Source organism: Molothrus ater, chromosome 16 (genome assembly GCF_012460135.2).
Source record: "Molothrus ater isolate BHLD 08-10-18 breed brown headed cowbird chromosome 16, BPBGC_Mater_1.1, whole genome shotgun sequence".
NCBI lineage: Eukaryota > Metazoa > Chordata > Aves > Passeriformes > Icteridae > Molothrus > Molothrus ater.
Window position 1 is genome coordinate 7790552 of NC_050493.2, and position 20029 is coordinate 7810580.

The 20029-nt window shown below is 42.0% G+C and overlaps 2 protein-coding genes across 3 annotated transcripts in view; one reads left to right on the forward strand and one right to left on the reverse strand.

Moving 5' to 3' along the window:
* Positions 1–139: 139 nt before the first annotated feature.
* On the forward strand, positions 140–16864 carry GPRC5B (G protein-coupled receptor class C group 5 member B). 2 transcript variants are annotated; one of them, XM_036392262.2, is made up of 4 exons: positions 140–317; positions 6283–7296; positions 11790–11902; positions 13264–16864. In XM_036392262.2, exons 2-4 carry the CDS (start codon positions 6291–6293, stop codon positions 13306–13308), a joined length of 1164 nt encoding a protein of 387 aa, XP_036248155.1. In that variant the 5' UTR covers positions 140–317; positions 6283–6290; the 3' UTR covers positions 13309–16864. The 2 variants fall into 2 exon arrangements, with proteins under 2 accessions (XP_036248155.1, XP_036248156.1); XM_036392263.2 differs by having other exon boundaries at positions 6287–7296.
* Positions 14746–20029, reverse strand: part of IQCK (IQ motif containing K) — a 37488-nt gene continuing 32204 nt past the window's right edge. Inside the window, exon 9 of the mRNA XM_036392266.2 lies at positions 14746–18227. Within this exon, the coding sequence (XP_036248159.1) occupies positions 18199–18227 (29 nt within the window). The 3' untranslated portion in view covers positions 14746–18198. The remainder of the gene's footprint in view (positions 18228–20029) is intronic.

Sequence of the window (20029 nt, forward strand, 5' to 3'; positions counted from 1 at the left end):
TCCCCGGGGTGCCCCTGCCCGCCGAGCCGAGCCGAGCCGAGCCGTGCCCGAGCGGGGCGGGGCGGTGGGAGGGGGCTGGCCGCGGGGCCGTGGCGCGGCGGAGCGGCGGGCGCAGAGCGCGGCGGACACCGCTCCGCTCGCTCCGCTCCGCTGGGCTCGGCGCACCGGGGCCGGGCGCTCCATGAGCCGCCGCGGGGGCGGTGGGCGCTGTGTTCGCTCCCCGCCGCGGAGCCGCCGCGCCGCCGGAGCCGGGATGTGACTTGCGGAGGGCTGGCGGACAGAGCTGCCCCGCCGCCCTCGGCCGCAGCAGACAGCGGGTGAGCCGGCGGCGGGCGGGGGGACAGCGGCCCCGGAGCGGCTCCGGAGCGGCTCCGGGGGTACGGCCGGGCCAGGGCTGCGGGCCAGGGACGTAGCGGAGCCGCTCAGCCGGCTCTGCGCCCTGCGCTGCCCGCAGAATTAGCTCGGTGGCCGCCAGCAGACAACGGGCTGGATATAGGAATCCTGGGGGGATTAGCTGGGATATAGGGCAGGACGGGGGGGCTCGGAGCAGGGGCTGCGCTGCGGGGAGCGGGGCGGAAGGCTGGCAGGAGGGTAGCGGAGTTCGGAGAGGATGGGGAAGAAGAGCGGGGACAGGCGGGGAAAGAAGAGAAGGGGAAAAGAAACCGAAGAGAGAAAAGAACGAAGGGACAAAAGAGCGGAGGCTGATGCGGGATAGGTACCGTCCAGGAGGAGGAGGCTGCGGGCGGATTAGGGCGAGCCCGGAGCGGAGGCAGCCGCGCACCGGCCGCACGGAGGGGCCGCCCGGCCTCGCACCGCGCTCCAACGCGCGGGGGTTCCAGCCAAGCCCGGCTCCTCATCGCATTCCCAGCGGGGGCTCAAGGGCAGGGACAGGGAAGAGGCCGAGGGGGAAGAGCCTTTGTTGGCCCCCGGCCGCCGCGGTCCGGTCCCGGGGCTGGCGGCAGCTCGGGCTGGGTGCGGGTGCGCTGCAGTTTTGCCTGTAGTTAACAGAAGCCCTGTCTCTGTGTTACCTCTCCGCAAAGCCACGCAGAGAGAGGATTTAGCACTTAAGTGAACCCTTTGTTTACACCTGCCCTTAATGTTTATCCCAAGGCTAACAGGATTTCCTGCGTGCTGAACCCAAACACTCAGCTGGGTGATCAGCGCTAGTACCGAGTTTAACGGGGATCCCCTTGCTGCTTACCAGCAGGGAATATCAGGGCTGAGGTGTTGTCACCCTACCTCAGGACAAATCCGGTGACAGATATACCCATCTGCTAGAAGGCTGTGTCATGAATAGAAACAGTCTGAGAATTAGCAAAGAGAACAAAAACGTTGATTACTGTAATTGATTGCTGTCGCTTGTGAATTCAACACCAGGCGCTGTGGTCAGAAGTACCTAGGCACACGTGATACACTGATTCTGACTAAAGGGAATTCAGCCCCGAGAAAATTAGAAAGGTAATTTCATCGTGTATTCAGCATCACAGAGTATTTCTAAATGAAAGCAATACTTTTTCTACGTGTCCTTTTTGGAGTAGGGGCTTGCTTTCTGTAACCGTGAGGCTGTAAGACAGCATGATGTGTATCTGATGCAGGGGCTGTCAAAATCACTGCTGGGTTTTTTGCCTACAAAGCACAATTGCACTATTAATTATTATTCTGGAAATACACACGTCTCTTGAGTAGTGTGATCTCAACTTGGCTGTCGCTGCTCTGTTATCAGTCCTGGAGCTCATTCTTCAGTTCTGATCAAAAGCAGCTGGCAGAGATCCTGTGTTGTGATTAATTCCTCACTCCCTCCCGTCTCTCCACAACACTTCGTGGCGGGGGTGGTTTTCTTTTGCAAATTGCACAGTGAACCAGTCTTCTGCCTGTGTGGTTACTATCTGTGCTACTATTGCTTGTATTTACTGGATTGTTTTTCTTCTCTGCCATTGAATGCATCTCCCTGTGTCAGCTGACTAACACTTGAACTCCAGGTACAGGAGCAGATAATGCATCTAACCATGAACAGCCTAACCTTAACTCTTTGCACGATTACAATTTATTCTGTATATATATTCTGTAGAAGCATTCAGCTGTGTCTTTTTGATCCCTTTGCAAGCTTTGGTCAGAAGACTTTAGCTACAGAAAGCCTCATTGATTTTTAACCGTGACAACTTTTTGATGACAACTGTGAGATTTTCTCTTTCTGCTTAGTTGCTTGTAATTGTAGTTTGTACCCGCTGGGGCAGCTTTGTGTCTGCAATTTCTGTAGTGACTCTATGCTAGATAATGTAATGAAAGGACCTCACTCTGTAGAAAACAGTGGAGTTATTACAGCTGTCATTGAGAGCAGATTTTGAGCCAAAAATTGAGTACTGGATTGAAATAGTAGCTATCCTGCTAATTGTTCACTGCTTTTGCCTAAAATGTGTAAGGCTTATTGATTAGAATATTGATTGTAAGTGTTCCTGATTGCTCTGGTTTCAGGTACGTTGCCTTAATGGCTTTACCAAAATAAAATTTTGGAGAGGAAGCTGGGGAAAAAGAAATCTCAAGTTGCTTTTGTTGCCTGTGAACAGTTCATTGCAGTATGCAGGGGATGTAGCAGTGCCACTGGCTGTATCTGTGCTGGAATGTCTCAGTGCACTCCTGTGTTACTGGAGTTCTCTGGCAGCAGGAGGGAAGTGCCAGCCGAATAGAGCACTATTGTTACTACTGTGAGGTTGCATAACTCTAGTGAGAGCTAATCTAGACATAAAGATGTAAAAATACTCTTCCTCTACAGTTACTGATTTAAGTAACAACCAGCAAGAATGTGCAGTAAAATTTTACTATAAAATCTCAAGAGGCTCAGAACTCTGCCATCCTACCCACTGCAAGGCTTGAGGAAGATACTATTTTAATAAAACCCTCATAATGATGTATATCTGGTCTTTGCAGAAACCAAAAACAACTTTCCTGGGGAAAAAAAAAAACAGATTCACAGTTTTCCTTTAAAATGATTGAATCTGTAATTTTAGCTAAAGTTGTGGTATTCACTTGCCAAACTTGTGTGTTGTAATGTAGGGTTTTCCTTTGTTTTTATAACTGTGTTGAGTGCTGAGTATCAGCACTAGAAAGAGGATTTTTTTTTTCTGGTAATGTCTCAGAGGCTACATTATTAATATTGCCTGGTTTTGCCCAGTTAGGCAGAAATTGATAGTAAACAGGTTAGAAACAAACTGCTTTGCTGATAGCAGTTAGGAGGAAAAGATTCCTCCTCTGGAGACTGCGAGCTCTGCTTTCCAGCTTTGCTCTGGGCAGGATCTGGTGGTGTTTAGTGAGACTCACTGATATTGGGTAGGGAATTATTTCACACCAGGAATAGTTGTCAGCAGTCCTAGAGATTTTCTTGGTCAGTACTGTGGCTGTCTGGGACCTTTCTAAGAGCACCACTGATTATGTCCCATCAGCTTTCCCAAAAGCACAAAGTAAGTTGGGAAAATTCCTCTTGAGTTGAACACCTCTATATTTCAGACCATGTATTTTGAATTCTGAATGTATTTTATCACAGCTTAATTCCCCCTTTCCAAAACTAACCACTTCTTCATGGAGGGGGAAATACTCAGATTCATTAACCCTCCCTTCCCCCTCCCAAACACTTCCAAATAGGAAGAGGAAACAAATGATGGCCTGACAATATGACTGCTTACCCATGCAGCACAATCTCCATGGAAACAGACTGTCCTAGAATAGCTCAATCACATGAGGGTTACATGACGTGAATAAAGTAACCAGAAAACTGGAAAATATCTTAGAACTGGGGACACTTGCACTTAATTAATGACCCCCCAGGTCTTTGGAGAGTAGCTAATAAACAAAGCCAGTATTGAAAGCAATTTAGCCCATGCTTACCATAATTTGCAAGTGATGGGATAGTGGAAAATTAACATGACCCTCACTTTAGGGCTCTTTATTGTTTCTAGTTTGGGTGACTTTTAGAATGAATTTTGAATCATTTCCCACATGACCTCCTACTTGTTGAAATGGTGCCACTGGTTTGGAGCATTGCCTTAGCAGATCCCAGTGGATTTCCCCCTTTCGTGCCAGCAGGCACTGACCATTTCACACTTTTTAGGACGTTTCAAACACTCTAAAGAGGAAATTCACTAGTTGCAGTAGGAATTGACTGTGCATAAAAGGAATTGGAGAACTATCTTTGGAATGTTTTCTTCTAGTTAATTATGTACTCAAAGGGCAAGGAGATTTATTGAGCGTATATTCAATACAAAAATGAATATATTTCACTGATTATTAGTTTTCTGTCTGTAAAGTCAGTGTTTTTTAAGTGGGTGTTGCAACAGAGTCATTGAAGAACGTGTTACACAAGTCAGATATAAACAAGTGTATATTCTATCAATCCAGCATGAAGCAAATTACAGATAGGTAGAAAAAACAAATCATTTGTCCTTAGCAGGTCATTGCATTGTTAGAACATTGCAGCCCTTCCAATAGTGCAAAGATTAATATCTGTGGGCTGGCAGAGGTTGCCCATTACCCATTTCCTGTTTGTCCAAGCCCACATCACATTATTTGTCACAGCTTCCACTTCTGAGATGACGATTTGTAATAAGATGTTTTGTACCCTGTGTGGGTGAAGCCCATGGGGTCATGACAGGTTTTTATTGGCATGTTTGCTGTTGTGGTGCCCCTGATAGCAAACATCATAAACTTCATCATCTGTCTCCTGATGGAGGCTGGAAATGGCCATTGGTCATGACATAGGGAAACACTGGTTTGAAGATTCAAATCCTCAGGGTTTAACTTTGGTCATTACAGGACTGTAAAGCACAAGAACATCCACAGTTCTCAGCTCTAAGAGACACAGCACAGTGTCAGACAGTCTATGTAAATAGTTCTTGTGTTGGTTATGACTGATTGTGCTCAAGGCAACGCTGCACCACTACTTTAAATAATTTTCAACTCTCACTAAAGTTTTCAAAGTTTTCATTAAAAGCAATTTTAATCTCTTTGGACAGGTAATCATTTAGGGCTGTTGTATGGCTTGCAAAAGAGCTCCTGATAGTTTCTCTGCTTTTCACTTTGCACCCTAAACATGGACTAACATTGACTAGCATCATTGCTTATGTGGTGCTTTTCTTCCTCGTGCTCCTACAGTACCAGAGGGAGTCTGAAACATCCCTCACATCAGTGAGGAAAATCCTGCTGGAACCTGCAGCTCTAACTGCTGCTGAAGGTTAATAGAGTCAGGTTTCATATCTGCTCCTCACAGTGTTTGCTCCAGACTGCCCTTACAGGGCTGTGCCCAGGCAGACTGGAAGTTAAAGGTTACATTTTTTAACAATCTGCTTTGCTTAATAAAAGCAAATACCATAATGAGTATTTTTAAAGCACCTAACCCATGTTCTTCCAAAAACTTAAGTTGGGATTTGTCTAGGCTTTTGGTCCTGGTGGTCAAGTGGGATGTGTTGTGTTCCTGGAGCGTTTACCATTGTCCACTTTCTGGATCCAAGAAAGAGATGCTCTGGGTTTTGTTATTTGTTCCCTTTGGACTGGCTAAGAAGCACAATGAGGCATTCATTTTTGATTAGTTGATTGATGACACTGCATGTGTGCACCATTGTCACAGAATATGGAATTTTTCTAGACTGCCATTCCCATTTCCAAATGCAATCAAATACCTGGGCTTTGGAAGAGGATGAAAGAAGTGAATATGATAACTGCCTATTGACTGAGCATGAAAACAAGATATTTCTTTCTTTAAGAATATAAAATGTTTATTTTCCTTGGATTGCTTTATCCTTTAAAAATGAATAATATAAAAAGTGGTTTTGACTCTGCCTTTGTTCCAGTAAAAGGAGCAAGGCTGTGAGAAAGCCTAATTGTGATATTGCTTACGCCTGCATCAGGCCCAGTGCAACTTAAACACGCTTTAAACACCTTGATTTGGATGGGGCATGACATTTAAACAGGTAGTAAGTGTCCAGGTGTTGCAGATAATGTAATATTTGCAACAGGATACATAATTTTTTCTGGCTGTGTTGTAGGCCATTTGCAGGGTCAGAGTTTGGAAATGTTTTCAATCTGTGCAAACAGAGCAATGAGTCATTTTGCATTCTGAGTACAACAGGCAAAAGCAGCTTTTGGGAGGGCAGTGAAGGGGGCAGGGGGAGGCTGTGCCAGCTGCAAATCCAGTGCAGAAACTGTAAACATTGGGCTACTGGAACAAGCTGGGCTTCAGTGGCTGTGAAACCCTCCAAACTCGGCTCTAGCTAAACAAATGCTTTGTTGTCTCAGACAGAAAAATGAAAACCTACCCAGCCATTGGTTTCTTGCTGTTGTTGGCGATCAGCTATGGCTCCTCAGAGAACTCCAGCACGCCCCGGGGCTGCGGGCTGGACCTGCTGCCCCAGTACGTGCACCTGTGTGACCTGGACGCCATCTGGGGCATCGTGCTGGAGGCCGTGGCGGGGGCAGGTGTGCTGACCACGCTGCTGCTGATGCTGATCTTGCTGGTGAGGCTGCCCTTCATCAAGGACAAAGAGAAGAAGAGCCCCCTGGGAATGCACTTCCTCTTTCTCTTCGGGACTCTGGGACTGTTTGGGCTGACGTTCGCTTTCATCATCCAGGAAGATGAGATGGTGTGCTCCACCCGAAGGTTTCTCTGGGGAGTTATCTTTGCTTTGTGCTTCTCCTGCTTGCTAGCCCAGGCCTGGAGGCTCCGCAGGCTCGTTCGCCACGGCAAGAGCCCGTCTGGGTGGCACCTGGCCGGGGTGGCCACGTGCCTGATGCTGGTGCAGGTCATCATTGCGACCGAGTGGCTGGTCCTGACCGTGGTCAGGGAGAACAAGCTGGCCTGCAGCTACGAGCCCATGGATTTTGTGATGGCCTCCATTTATGTCATGTTCCTGATGGTATTTACCATGGGATTCTCGTTTTTCACTCTCTGTGGGAAGTTTAAGAAATGGAAGAAAAATGGAGTTTGCCTCATTATAACGCTTTTCCTTTCCATTCTGATTTGGGTGGCCTGGATGACCATGTACCTCTTCGGGAATGCTGAGCTCCAGAGAAGGGACAAATGGAGTGATCCCACTCTGGCTATTGCACTGGTGTCCAGTGGCTGGGTGTTTGTTATTTTTCATGCCATCCCAGAGGTGCACTGTACCATCCTTCCATCACAGCAGGAAAACACACCCAATTATTTTGATACTTCACAGCCAAGGATGCGTGAAACCGCTTTTGAGGAAGATATACAGCTTCCTAGGAGCTACATGGAAAATAAAGCCTTTTCAATGGATGAACATAATGCAGGTAAAAATTGCCTATAAAGGACTATATTTTTTGTAGTGTCACGACAACTCTCTGTATGAGACATTTTTCAGGTGTTGAAAACGAAGGTCATGATAAATACAATAATTTTCACACTACACTTTGTTCCCTTTTACGATTTTCACTAAGATATCATCTAGTGAGAGAGAAAAATTAAAAAATGCAGACAATACATAGGTTAAAATTATCTTCTGCATGTCAATTTTTCTTTGAAAAACTGAACAATTTCAAATGCAAAGGCAACACCAAAAGAATTTAAAAATCATTGTGGAAAAAATAACCTTTAGATAATTTAAATGACATTTTTTGTAATTAGCAGTTATCAACATTTAATACAAAATATTTTCCCAAAACCTCAGAAATAATTGAAGTGGTCTATGTTACAAATTGCTCAACCACTTGAGCAACAAAATAATTATTATTAATTATCTTTCCATTAAAATGGATTTAGTGCCACTTTGTGTCCCTGTGGGGGGAGAAAATGCCAAGTGGCTTACAGACAGTTCAAAGACAGCCTTTGTTCTGAAGGCTTCAACATCTGAGCTTTCACAGAGGTTTTGAGGTAATTTGCCTTCCTTGTTGCAGAACGATGTATGATCACACATCATTAAAATTTGCAGTGGAAATGTTTTTGAGTGATTGCTGAAAGGACCAGCAACAACTGGGTGCTTCAGAGATCCAAACCCTTGCTGAAGGCTCAAGCCATGTCAGAAATGCCAGGGATGCCTCTGACCAGCAGTGGGAAGCAGGAGCCCCGTGGTGTTCTTAGGGAGTTGTGGTCTGGTGCTGCCCCACACCTGGATAAAGGATTTTGTTACAGGTCACACTGATTGTTCTTCACTCTGTTTGAGAAGAATACTGGCCTAGTAGCCCAGGCAGGAGTTGCCACATTGCTCTGGCAGCCCCTGAAAGGAGGCTTAGGGCACGTGGTCCAGGCACTTCACCTTCCTATTCACCTTTATGTGTCTTTGATTTCTTCTGGGTTTGATGTTTCCCTGGGCACTGACCAGGCTTGGAGGAAGACAGCACTTTTGTTTGGCACAGTGTCGGGTCAGGAAGGCATTTTTTCCTCTTAAGTTTTTTAGCAGAAACTTTAAAGGTTTCCTTCTAGTAGGGAAGTTTGTTCTGTCAGTAGATACCATAAGGGCAGTGGTAAAACAAAAAAAATCACAATAAAAGAATGGTTGTTATTACTAATGTTCCAAAGCAAGAGGCAGTTGCACTATGGACTGTTAAAACCACTCTTTTTTTGGTTTTTTTTTCTGTGGTGGTTTTTTTTTACTGTCCTCCATCCCCCATTAAATTAATTTCATAGTAAAGTAACTGCAATGGCTTCAGTGAAGCTATTTCTGGCTAAGGCAGATCTAAGAACAAAATTGGATCTTTCACTCTGTATCATTCCCATTCATGGGTGCATTTTTAAAAAAGAACTGGAAGCTCCTTTTAGATCTAATCATTCAGTAATTAAGTTTTTTTGTGAAATGGATAGATGTATGATAGCTACAAAATCATTATACTGTCTATTATAGTGCAATTTATGTTCTGTTTTAATCTATCTGAATGACAGTACAATACAAAATAGATTTCCTTATCTGATGCCCTTGTTAATGTATACCATAATAAATGCCTGTCATTCCTATTCCCATGGCATACAGGAATTTTTAATACATCAAAACAGATTAAATCTTCCTTTGCAGCAGTTCTTAAGGGACTGGCTTGGGACAGCAGGGTTTGGAGACAAAACTTAGTAGCATGGTAGAGACTTAAAGGAAATACTTTAATAATAACCAAGGCACTGAGTCAGATCTCTGTGCTGGGCTTGTCAGTGGCAAAGCCCCTGGAGTCTGTGAGCAATTGGCTCTGCAGGGGTGAAGAGAATGTTCTCTCCTTTCATCCACTCGATCAGACTCAGTTTGAGAATCCATCATCAAGAGTTCAGAAATTACTGGAAGGGTACTTTCTTCAACTACTTCATACTTAAGAATGATGTTTAAGAATACAGGATTTACTAGTTGTGAAGTTTGGAAGACATGATAAGCAGAAAACAGTTCCCTGACTGTAGTACTTGTTTCAGTAAATAGTTAGCCTTAAGCAGAAAACATGCCTGGACAAATATATTTTCCATTAATTCTTGTTATTTCCACTAATATTTGTGTAAAACAATTTCATAACTTTGCTCTTTTTTAAGATTTTAAGCAGCATTTTAACAATCTGAACAGTGTTCAGGTTCAAACAAGCATATGTCCTCCTTGATTCCTTCTTTCTTAGCAAAAATTTACCTTCAGGTTACGCATTGCAACAAGAGCTGCTCTATGCCAGGAACAACATTAAGCATTAATAAACCGATTTTAAAGTCACTAACTTAAACATAATTTAAACAGCATACTAATCTGAATTTTAGTATTTATATGATAGGTTGAAATATCTCTTCAGAAGAGTTATTTTCACTCTAAACTCTAAAACTCTAATACTTTTATTAAAGTATTTAGAAAGCCTGGACAGAGCAGTTGACTGAGTTGTCAGTGCTCTCTGGAAGTGCAGTGCACACTAGTAGGGCAACCTCTGTAGGCAGAGAGAATTTTCCTTAAACAAGAGAAATCTGGATGTGAAATGTAGAATGCAACAGCTGTCAGGAAACCCAAGCCCAAGCAGCTCTGGTATCATTAAATTTCATTTAATAACTTCTACTACTACCAGTCACAGTCACAGCCAATCCCTAAAAGCAAAGTGAACAAAATTTCAAATGTGTTACAAAGAGGCTTTGACAAATATCAAACCTCCTCAGTACTATTTGTTTTTTACCTATACATGCCCTATGCAAGTGGATTTATTTAATAGTAATGTAAAATGTATAAGGAAAAATGTTAAAACTAGTGTAAGAAAAAAAATTCAAAATAAGTATTTTGTCTACAACCTTTGTCACAGATTCTCACATCAAAAAAAGTGTAGCTGTTTGCAATAATAGGGAAAAAAATGCAATATGAAATTGAATTTACTGGCTCTTTAAGATAGCTTTGAAATGACTGTGTATATTTTGTGTAAATACTCTGTATAAATATTTTAATGATGGTGTGCATGATAAAGATTTTTGTGTCTGTGTGTAATAGCAAATACCAGTGCAATCATGTGTGTTTATCACACAAGAAGCAGTCAAGTAGCAAAAAAAAGCTACTGACCTTGAGATGGTTAAATATCTAATAGAAAATACTTCGTTCCAGTTTAGGCATTTTCATAATTTTTTCTCCCAGTGTTCTGCAAAAATATGTCATTTCCAAATAGAGAGCAAGTGAGGGTCTATATGTATCTGAAGTCAACAGCTGAGCATTTGCAGGGTGGAATTTCTGAATTTCCATGCTAAATCAGTACTGTTCTTCATCTTGGTGCACAACTCCCAAGAGAGGAGTAGCAGTGGATAGAGGACAGCATATGGCAGTAGGATCCATTTAAATCTTCTTCTACATGGAGCAACTACATTGGAGATAAATCCTGGCTTCATTAAAGTCTGGGCTGAAATTCTCATAAACTTCAGCTCATTCATGATTTCAGCCAGAGACTGTAGAATTGTAATTTGAATTAAATTTAAGAGAAGTTCTTGCCCCAGGTGCCTGAACTGGGCATGTTTCTGTTTAGCAGCTGACAGATGAGTTTTGCCCGTTGTGTGATAAATGAGCTCTGTTCCCTGGCCACGTCTGAGTGCACTGAAGTCATTATTTACCCTCAAAATTAAAGAGGGAGTTTGTATGTGCCAATCCCCAGCCTGCTTTAGAGAGAGCAGCATATCCCTCATTATGCATATCTCACTCAGAATTTACATCTTGAACCCAAACTTGTACTAAAATTAATGGGGAGACTGTTTCATTCCTGGTGTAAACATCTAAAAGGACACTCAGTGTCTTCTCTTTGGCTTCAGTGATTTGCCATGTTTAAGCTATTCAAAAGCAATATTTACTCCATCTTTCTAGTTTCTCAGAGTAAACATAATCTGAAACATCTGGAAAACCTTTATTTGCTAGTCATGCTGAAGTAATGCTCAGGGGGTTGTGAGCATTGCTTACTGGCCTGAGCAAGGCTTTGGATCCCTGTCCACTGAGTTTGATAGAAAGCAAAATGTAGCACATTTCACTTAACCCCACAGTATCCAGACCAGCACAGGGAGCACTTTGCAAAACACATTGTGCAAGATACATCACAGGTTTGGTGACTAAAGACACTGAGCTCCCACTGAAATGAGATTAAGCAAGCTTCAAAAATTTGGTTCCTTTTTCCCCCTCCCAGCAAACAATTCTTTAATGTAAATCTGATTCTTCTGAGGTCTGTTCCCAACGTGTAAGGGAAACAGCTGTTCAAAAGCAACGTGGAAGTTAAAATCAGTGGCAAAGCTCCCAATAACCAAACTGGAAGGAAGAGGCTCTGTGACTGCACAGCTTTAATTGTGTTCTGAGGTGTGATGTGTGATGTCTCTTTTCCAAACGCAGCGCTGAGGACGGCAGGATTTCGGAACGGCAGCTTGGGCAGCCGGCCCAGTGCTCCTTTTAGAAGCAATGTTTATCAGCCAACTGAGATGGCAGTTGTGCTAAATGGTGGGACTGTAAGTATCAAAATGTGATGATTTAAGAAATCTTTGAAATGCACTGATATATACAACCATTACTAATTGAAAAACCTGCTTCAGCTTATTCACAGCAGGGGGAAAGCTATAAATGAAAATTTAAGGCAGCAAGTATGCATGTAATGCTTCCCTTCCCTCTAGAACATATGTAGCTAACAAGTATTTTGCATTTGTTTACTTGGCTATTCACATTTTGCAGTGCAGCTTCAGTGAACCAAGTTTTTTTGTAAGACAACATATTCAATGGCCCTTTCAAATTAAATTTGTGTTAAAGTATTTAACATAACTATTAAGTGACACCATTTCTAATCTGATTTTTTTCAAGATGGTGTGAGTCACAGAGATGTTTTCAGGCAGTATGTTACTTTAAATAATTGTTGCAGATAATTGGTTGCAGGTTGTCTCACATATATTCCATTTACTTGTTAAATACATGTAATTCTTTGTAACTTACAGATTTGTACATATTTTGAAAAGGGATTCATAAAAGAGGAATATAGAATATTTTCGTGTTGATAGCATCAATTTTTCTTCCTTGTAGAATGGTTTGGCATCTTTGAGAGACCTGTATTTTTGCAGCCTGGTTGTTGTAAGATTGGTTTAGGGATGCCAAACAGACTTTACAAATGTTTTTCACATTATGTCTAATTTTCACTTAAGACATTTCATATAGCAGGCACAGTGTTGAAAAAGAAGAATTTTCATCCCCACATTTTTCATGCATATCTACATGCTTCTTAAAAATCTACTCATGAGCCAGTTTGTACTCATGTGAGTTGGGTTTTCTTTCTTTTGAATCATGAGCTGATTCCATAACTCAACCTCTACATTTAAAACCAGTTTAAAATGAACTGATTGCAGGTCTGGTTTTGTTTTTAAGTAAGTAAAGTTTTGGCTGATTTTAGTGGACAAGGGGGACTAGATACAAGAATTCTCCTCCGTGGGTAAGACTGTGTGAAATATGTCAACTTGAGTAAAATGAAAAGGCTTGGCTTTGCTGTCAGTCATGGATTGCATCCTTCTGATGTTTTAATTAATCTCTGTCTGTTTTCTGATACCAGAATGTGCAGCTCAGGCAGAAGGCAGTTAAAGGATGAGAGGCTTGACAATTTGGTTTCTTTTGTTTGGTTTGCTGTATTCTGAGTTGGATACAAAGCTCATGTGTATATATAGTCATGGTTTTACAGAGAGATAAACGCACTGTATGGGTGGAAGATGAGTTTGTATCACTTTGCTCTAGAACTGCCATCTGGAAAGCTGTCCTGTACGTGTAGTGTGCTAACACTGATTTTTGAACAGTCTAGATCTCTCAGTTATGGGTTTATTATCCTTATTTCCAGATACCAACTGCTCCGCCAAGTTACACTGGACGACACCTCTGGTGAAAGGCTGTAGGCTGTAGAGAATAAGAATCCTTGTTGCAGATGTTGTTCCCTGGCAGTGTGTCTTTGAGGGAAGGAATCCATAACAGTACCAGAACAAAGCAACAAAACATCCAGGATCTTTCTAAATCCTACAGAGGATTTTGCCTAAATGTGAACACCATTGAATGGAGAATTGCAAAAGCAAAATTGTAAAACTGAAGCTGAATCTAATTTAAAACAGAAGTAGGCACACCTTAAATTGGCAGAGGAGATATTGTATTCTGAAGTGTAAGATATTCTCTTGTCTGTAACTTGTGTGCCAGGCAAGCCTGGTTTTGGTGGTTGCCAGTTGCTTGCAAAATCCCTTCCTCTCACCTAAACTTAATTCATGTTGCCACAAGAGATTGCCACTACAGTGCGAAAACACGCGGGATTTCTTTCCATTTTTCTCCTTTTCCTGTCATGTCCAACGTCATGAGAAGTCCCCGTTTGCTCCCTCCCTGGCTGTGCTGTACAGTCACACAGCACCGTGTGTGGTCAGACCCGGTCCCTCCGTGGCAGATCGGTCCCTGTGGCTCTGCAGGCTGATGCTCTGCTCTGTCAGGAGCTCTGCTCTGTCAGGAGCTCTGTTCTTTCAGGAGCTCTGCTGTTCAGGAGCTCTGTTCTTTCAGCAGCCCTGCTCTGTCAGGAGCTCTGCTGTTCAGGAGCTCTGCTGTTCAGCAGCTCAGCTCTGTCAGGAGCTGCCCTGGGGGTGCAGTTCGGAGCTCTGTGCATGTTCCGTGCGCCTTGTGGAGCTTCCCGGGGCAGAGAGAGAAGCGCGGCCCCGGCACTGGCGGCTCTCCGCGGCCCGCGGGATGGATTCGGTGACCCGCAGGTGTCACGGGTGTGAGCAGAGCCCAGGCTCCGTCCCTGGGAGGGCTGTTTTGGCCAGGCTGGGCCGGCAGAGGCCGTGGCCGGTGCTGCGGAGGGCAGGAAGGCGCTGGGGCAGGGGCCGGGGTGCGGAGGGTGGGAGCCCCGAGCCCCCGTTGTCGGTACGAGCGCTCCGCTCGCTCCCCTCGGCCGCGGCTGTTCGTGCATTTCAATGTGGTTGTGCATTTTAGTGCCTAGAGAGTAGAATCTCTGTGCTGGAGGTGGTTTGTTGTTGTTTTTGTTTTTATTTAAGGTGGTTTCTTCCCTAGTCCTCCCCTCCCCATCCAGTTTCTTGAGTTGATATAAGGCAGAGTTTTCAAAGCTTTTCATCTTTGTTTTCTCCAGGTTATTTAAACGGTTCCCATTGCCCATTTGTTGTGCCATGGTTTTTCATTATGTTCAAGCAATCATTCCTTTCTTTAACATTTAATACATATCGGACATTGAAAACATCACTGTATCCTCACTGTTTGGCCAATGTTAATCTTAGCTTTCCTCAATACTAAAAGCTAATTGTTTTTACTTGAAGGCATAGGAAACATATAACAATTAAACTTTGCATATGCTGTAATAAAAATATATATTTTCAAACTAAAAAATAAAAAGTACAAATAACTGAATAGCTTAGTAGCTTCACAGAGAGAAGTTACTTGCTGTATACTGCAGAAGAAAGACAAGCTTTTTATTTTTCAAGAGTCTTCCTGATTCCTCATGTACCTCCATTTCTACTGAATTAGAGCCTAGTCCTGCAGAGCTGTACTCCCACGAGTAGTCCCATCGACACCAGTAGGTCTACACAAGGTACAGAGGCTGCAAGACCAGTCCCTAAGTGTTGCACACAGATATATGTATATATATATGGAAAAATATCTATTGCCATTCTTGCCATGATCATCTTATGGGGTTTTATTTCAAAGCCCTTCTCCTCCAGAAGCAAAGTTTTTCTGTCATGCATGAGTGAAGGAGTATGTCAGCTCCCCCCTGCCCTCCCTCCTCGAGGCAAAGGAAGCATGTGCTTGTTTTAGGGATCCTTTATTTCATTTTGTATGTAACTAGATGGCCTTAGTAACCAAGTAGGGTAGGGGTGGATATTGCATGCTATCCAGTGACTTAGAAATACATTTTGCTTGTTATGAGCAGAGCTTTGATCAAATAAGATAAATATTTAAGATACTGATAGCCACCCAGAAGACATGTAATTTGGAACAATAAAAAAACTATTACCATCTCTTGCCTGCAGAATTTTGCTTTTAAAAACCAGTTAGAAAAAAAAAAATCCCTCATAAAACTCTTAGCATAAAAAAATATAAGATGACCATGGCATAAATGGTAGGACAGGTTTCTTTTAAAGAGTTTATCATGCTACAACCAAGACTTATGAATTATAATACACATTTTACAGACCTTTGACAAAAACTATACAAGACATAGTTATCTTAAGAAACTTTCTTTTTCTTTTTCTAGATGTGACTGAATTGATAAATAGAGTTCCCAATCCTGCTTCTGATGAAGTTGTTTGGGATTTCAGGGCTTATGCAAAGATATGGCCAGATCTTACAAACTGCAATTCACATGACGAGTCTCACTGGCTTAGTCATGTGGATATTCACTGAATTAAAAATTAGCAGGATTGGGTTTAATGTGTGGTGGTGAAAGTGTGGCAATAGATTTAGGAGGGTCTTTATTTTCCAACTTTTTACAATTAGTAATGAGCAACTTTTTTTTGTAAGTCCCTAGTCTATGATGTAAAATGCCCCAAAATAAAACTGTAATTGAAGAAAGGCACCTTTATGTTAACTTATATTTTTGTTACAGTATTTACTTTTGCCTTTTTTGAAAGTTTTCTAGAATGTAGAGCATCTGTGAACAACATGAATAAGTAACTAAGCACAAGCCTTTCGCAGTTCTCCTGATTATAATTAGCTTTTATACTGTAAAAGCTACTATGTTGTCCCTTGATGGTTATGTGCTCATGGTGTTTCCATGCAGAAAAACGAAATCAAAAAGCATCTGACAAAAGCATCTATTAGCAAAACAAGATTTAAAATGACCAGCTTTTGATCAATGGCAGGAAGAGAGTTCAAAGTCCTACAGATCCTGTCCAGCTTTCAGATGGGTTGAGGGTGTTTGATTTTGACACTTGCCAGAAAATATGTAGCATCTTCAGAAGAACACTCTCAATACATCCAGCTGCTTCTATAACCAAGGTACCTGAAATACTTTAGAATTAGCTGTTTCTGCTTTTAGTCTAAAGACAGGCATCTTGCTTGGCTTTGTCTGAGCTCGATGCCTTGGGTCTAACCAAAGGCCATACAAAAGGGAGCATTGTAGCTTTTATAACAAAACAATTGGATTATTCTACCAACTTACAGGATTACAAAGCAGGTGCTTTTTATTAATTGATGAGAGCTAAAGCTCATTTTTGATAGATAATATATATTTATTAAATGTATTAACGTGTGTTTTATAACGTACCCTCTTTCCTGCTGATTGTTGCATACTGGTATCTTATTAAGTACATCTTTCAAGGGTTTTCAAGACAATCAATGTGTACCATGATGACTGTACATAAGTATACAAAACCACAAAGGTTGTAAAGCATGGGCAAATGTTTTATTTTCAAAATGCTGTTCTTAATGAGAATAAAGGCTTTACTATTTACTTACAATGTTTGTGTCCTCTTGGTTTTAAAATCCACACGGATTTTTTTTCCATTGCAGTGAGCACTGCTACAGAGAGAATTGCTCCTTGGTGCAGTTTCTCAGTGTTAAACTGAAGGAAAGGGCTCCTAAAGCACATTCCTCCACCTCTGGCCACATTCCCACACTTACCCTTAGCTCTGGCACCTATCAAACCCAGGGTGAGCCAGTCAAGGAGCTCAGCAGCCAAACTCTTAACACAAAAGGGATGCTTTTTTCCCCTGTTGGCTCAGCAGTTTCCTGTTCTGGTTCAATTGCTTGTGAAAAGGAGAGGACAGAAGAATTCAGCTGGGTTTGAAGAGTGCAGAATGAGAGTTTTTCTTCAAATGGTTGGATTTTCCAGAGCTGGTGTAAGAACCATCATCACCAACCAGGAGCAAACCCAAGGGGTGGGTACTGGTGTAAGAGTGAGGACAAAGTCTGTGCAAGTGAAGGAAGAAATCCATGTGGACCCACAGCAAGTGCTGGAGACCCCCCATGTTTTATTAGGGGTTCAGTCAAAACAACTACACCTTTGACTTACATGGAATTATTTGTAGTTCTGCTACTATCTTCCCTAACTGTGAAATTATAAAGGCATAAATAGGACCGTTCTTGACAGGACTAAGTTAAAAAATAATAAAGATTCCTTAGCAAGAGGCCCAATCTGATTTTTACTGTGCTTGGACCTGATAAAAGTAAGTAGCCTGCATAAGATTGCTGAAAATGCTGACACTGGGATCTTAATTCTACACTTTCCCAGCACATGTGCTAAGTGGTAACAAAAGGGCCTTTGACTTTTCTCCCCTGCAGAACTGCAGAGCAACCCCAGCTCTCATTGCCTTCCATTGGAATTGCAGGGGCACAGCATTTCTGCAAATTAGACCATTCTGAACAGAGCCTGGATTTGTGTAAATTGTCATAGCTCTGCAGGAGTCAGAGAACTCCAGTTCATGATAAATGAAGATTTAGCACTTGCCTACATGTGGATAGAACCCCATTTAATTTCATCCAGAGTTTTGTTCCTGTCAGAAAAGGGTTTAAGTGAGCATTCAGGAACACAAGATAAATACAGATTCAACATTTTTGGCTAGATGTGCACCATTCCATCTGTTTTAACAGAATTGTGCTCACTTAGACTAAGACTGAATTTTGTCTTGGCATGCTGGGTCCTTACATAACCTGCCTTTGATTTACAATACCTCACATGTAAAACTTTAATGCTAAAAGGGTTTCTAAATCAGTATCACAAAGTCCATGAGCTCTGTGCTTTGCAATTTTAGTGAGGAAACTAAAATTGAGACGTTGAAGGATTTTGTGTACGTTAGTCCGGGTCTTCTGATTTGCTTCCCACTGCAACCATACAAAAAATAAAATTACAGGCAGAGAAACAAAACAAGAAAACATCCATACTTCTACAGCAGATATTCTGTTGTTCAATAAATCGAAAAAATCCCCTGCTAGACCCAAAATGTGTATTTCTTCTTTACATGGCATTTTTTTCATGTTTTGACACAGCTTCAGCACTCAGATACTTGCACACAGTTCTTTGTGCAGCTGTGGGAGTTGTGCATGTGTAGCTGAGGGCAGAGCTCTTTGCTAGTAAGAAGTCACTGGATTAAAAAAAAATTGAAAGCAGCTCTTTGAGGTTTTTGCTTTGAAGAATTTTTCAATTAAAAGTCAGTGATGAAGTCATACAGTTCACCTAGCATATAAATATATTTTTGTCACTTAGGACAACAAGCAAGGTCAATAAAGAATAGTTTCTCTGTGTCTCAGTGGAAAGAAGAATGTTATCCATGTGATTGCAAAGGGTCTGCCAAATGGGAAAAATCAGTCAAACAAAGAGCACAGGACTGCTTGCTGGAGTAAACAATTCTAAATGAACAAAAGCTCTACATAAAAGTAAAATGTCCCACCCCCTGGTGAAAGCTGTTTTCAAAGCTCTGTATTCTTTCAGAATGTTGTAATACAGATTAACCTAATGTTTTTCTTCTGCTGATACAACAGTCTGGTTCCTCATTCTACTTGTGTGATTTCAGCTATCTTATTCTGGTTTTGATATTTTAAAATTTTACAAACTGGCTTTCAACTTAAAAAAATCTGCTTTTCTATTTCCTACACTTCAGAAGATGTGGCTGTACTATACACCTTTTACATCAAGCCAGTTTGTTGGGGGGTTTATATATAAAAGCTATGCTAGAGGTAAAGAAAGCCAAATAAGCCAAAAAGAATTCCCCTTTTGAACACAGAGTTTCAGGAGAGCTTAGTTACCCTTCCAAGGCATGCAACTGAAAACCAGCAGACAAAATCCTCTTGGTACATACCAGGAATGCTGGGCTGCAGCAGGCCCATGTGCTAATTTAAGGTGCTCAGTGTGCTCCCAACCTGGAGAATGTCAGCTCATAGAAAGCATCCAGGAAAAGTGGATGAGGAGGGACACAGCAATCCCTTAGAAACCCAAAATGAGACTGGAGCAGCAGGAGAAACCCTGTTTTACAATGGTCAAGGCAATATGTGCCCAGTGCCTTGATGGCACAAGACCTTTCAGGATTTTAGGGTTTCTGTTTGTGCAGTTAAGGAGAAAAATTGAGAGTGGATTTAATGTCCCCTATGACTATGAATGTCCTGTATACAAAATAATTTCTATTTCATTGAATTTTAGCTAATATTTCTTGATGTGATGAGGCTGACATTTGCAAATATTTAATAAAAATTGCAACATTCAGAAACCTCAGGGCTCCCACACTTTCACATTAAAATGAGCAGGTGTTTTAGGTATCTGCTAGCAGTGCTTTTAGTCAATAGTGTCCTTGTCTTATCATAACCTGTGTTACTTAAGCATAACAATTTTCCAGTCACATCACACCAAGCAGGAAGCACAGGCTGTCAGCATAAATCTGGATTTCAGGCAGTTATTTAAATAGTTTTTGACATATACTTGCTTCCTATGCAGATAGAAAAGTAAGATGTCCTCAGGATTCAGATAAGCTGGAAAGATGGAGAAAGAAGCTGCCTGGCTACGTTTTTTTGCTAGAAATTTCCATTGGAGAAATGTATTTTTCAGGCTGTGCCACCTCAAAGTGAACTAGCTTCCTTAAAATATTTTGAAATGCCTAAGGAAGATGTTTAGAACAACTTACAGCACCTGATAA

Excerpts from the sequence above, each read along its gene's own strand:
- GPRC5B (XM_036392262.2), top strand. The coding sequence starts at position 6,291 with ATGAAAACCTACCCAGCCATTGGTTTCTTGCTGTTGTTGGCGATCAGC. Across the intron at positions 7,297-11,789 it reads AATGGATGAACATAATGCAG|CGCTGAGGACGGCAGGATTT; the intron begins GTAAAAATTGCC and ends TTCCAAACGCAG. Across the intron at positions 11,903-13,263 it reads TTGTGCTAAATGGTGGGACT|ATACCAACTGCTCCGCCAAG; the intron begins GTAAGTATCAAA and ends CCTTATTTCCAG.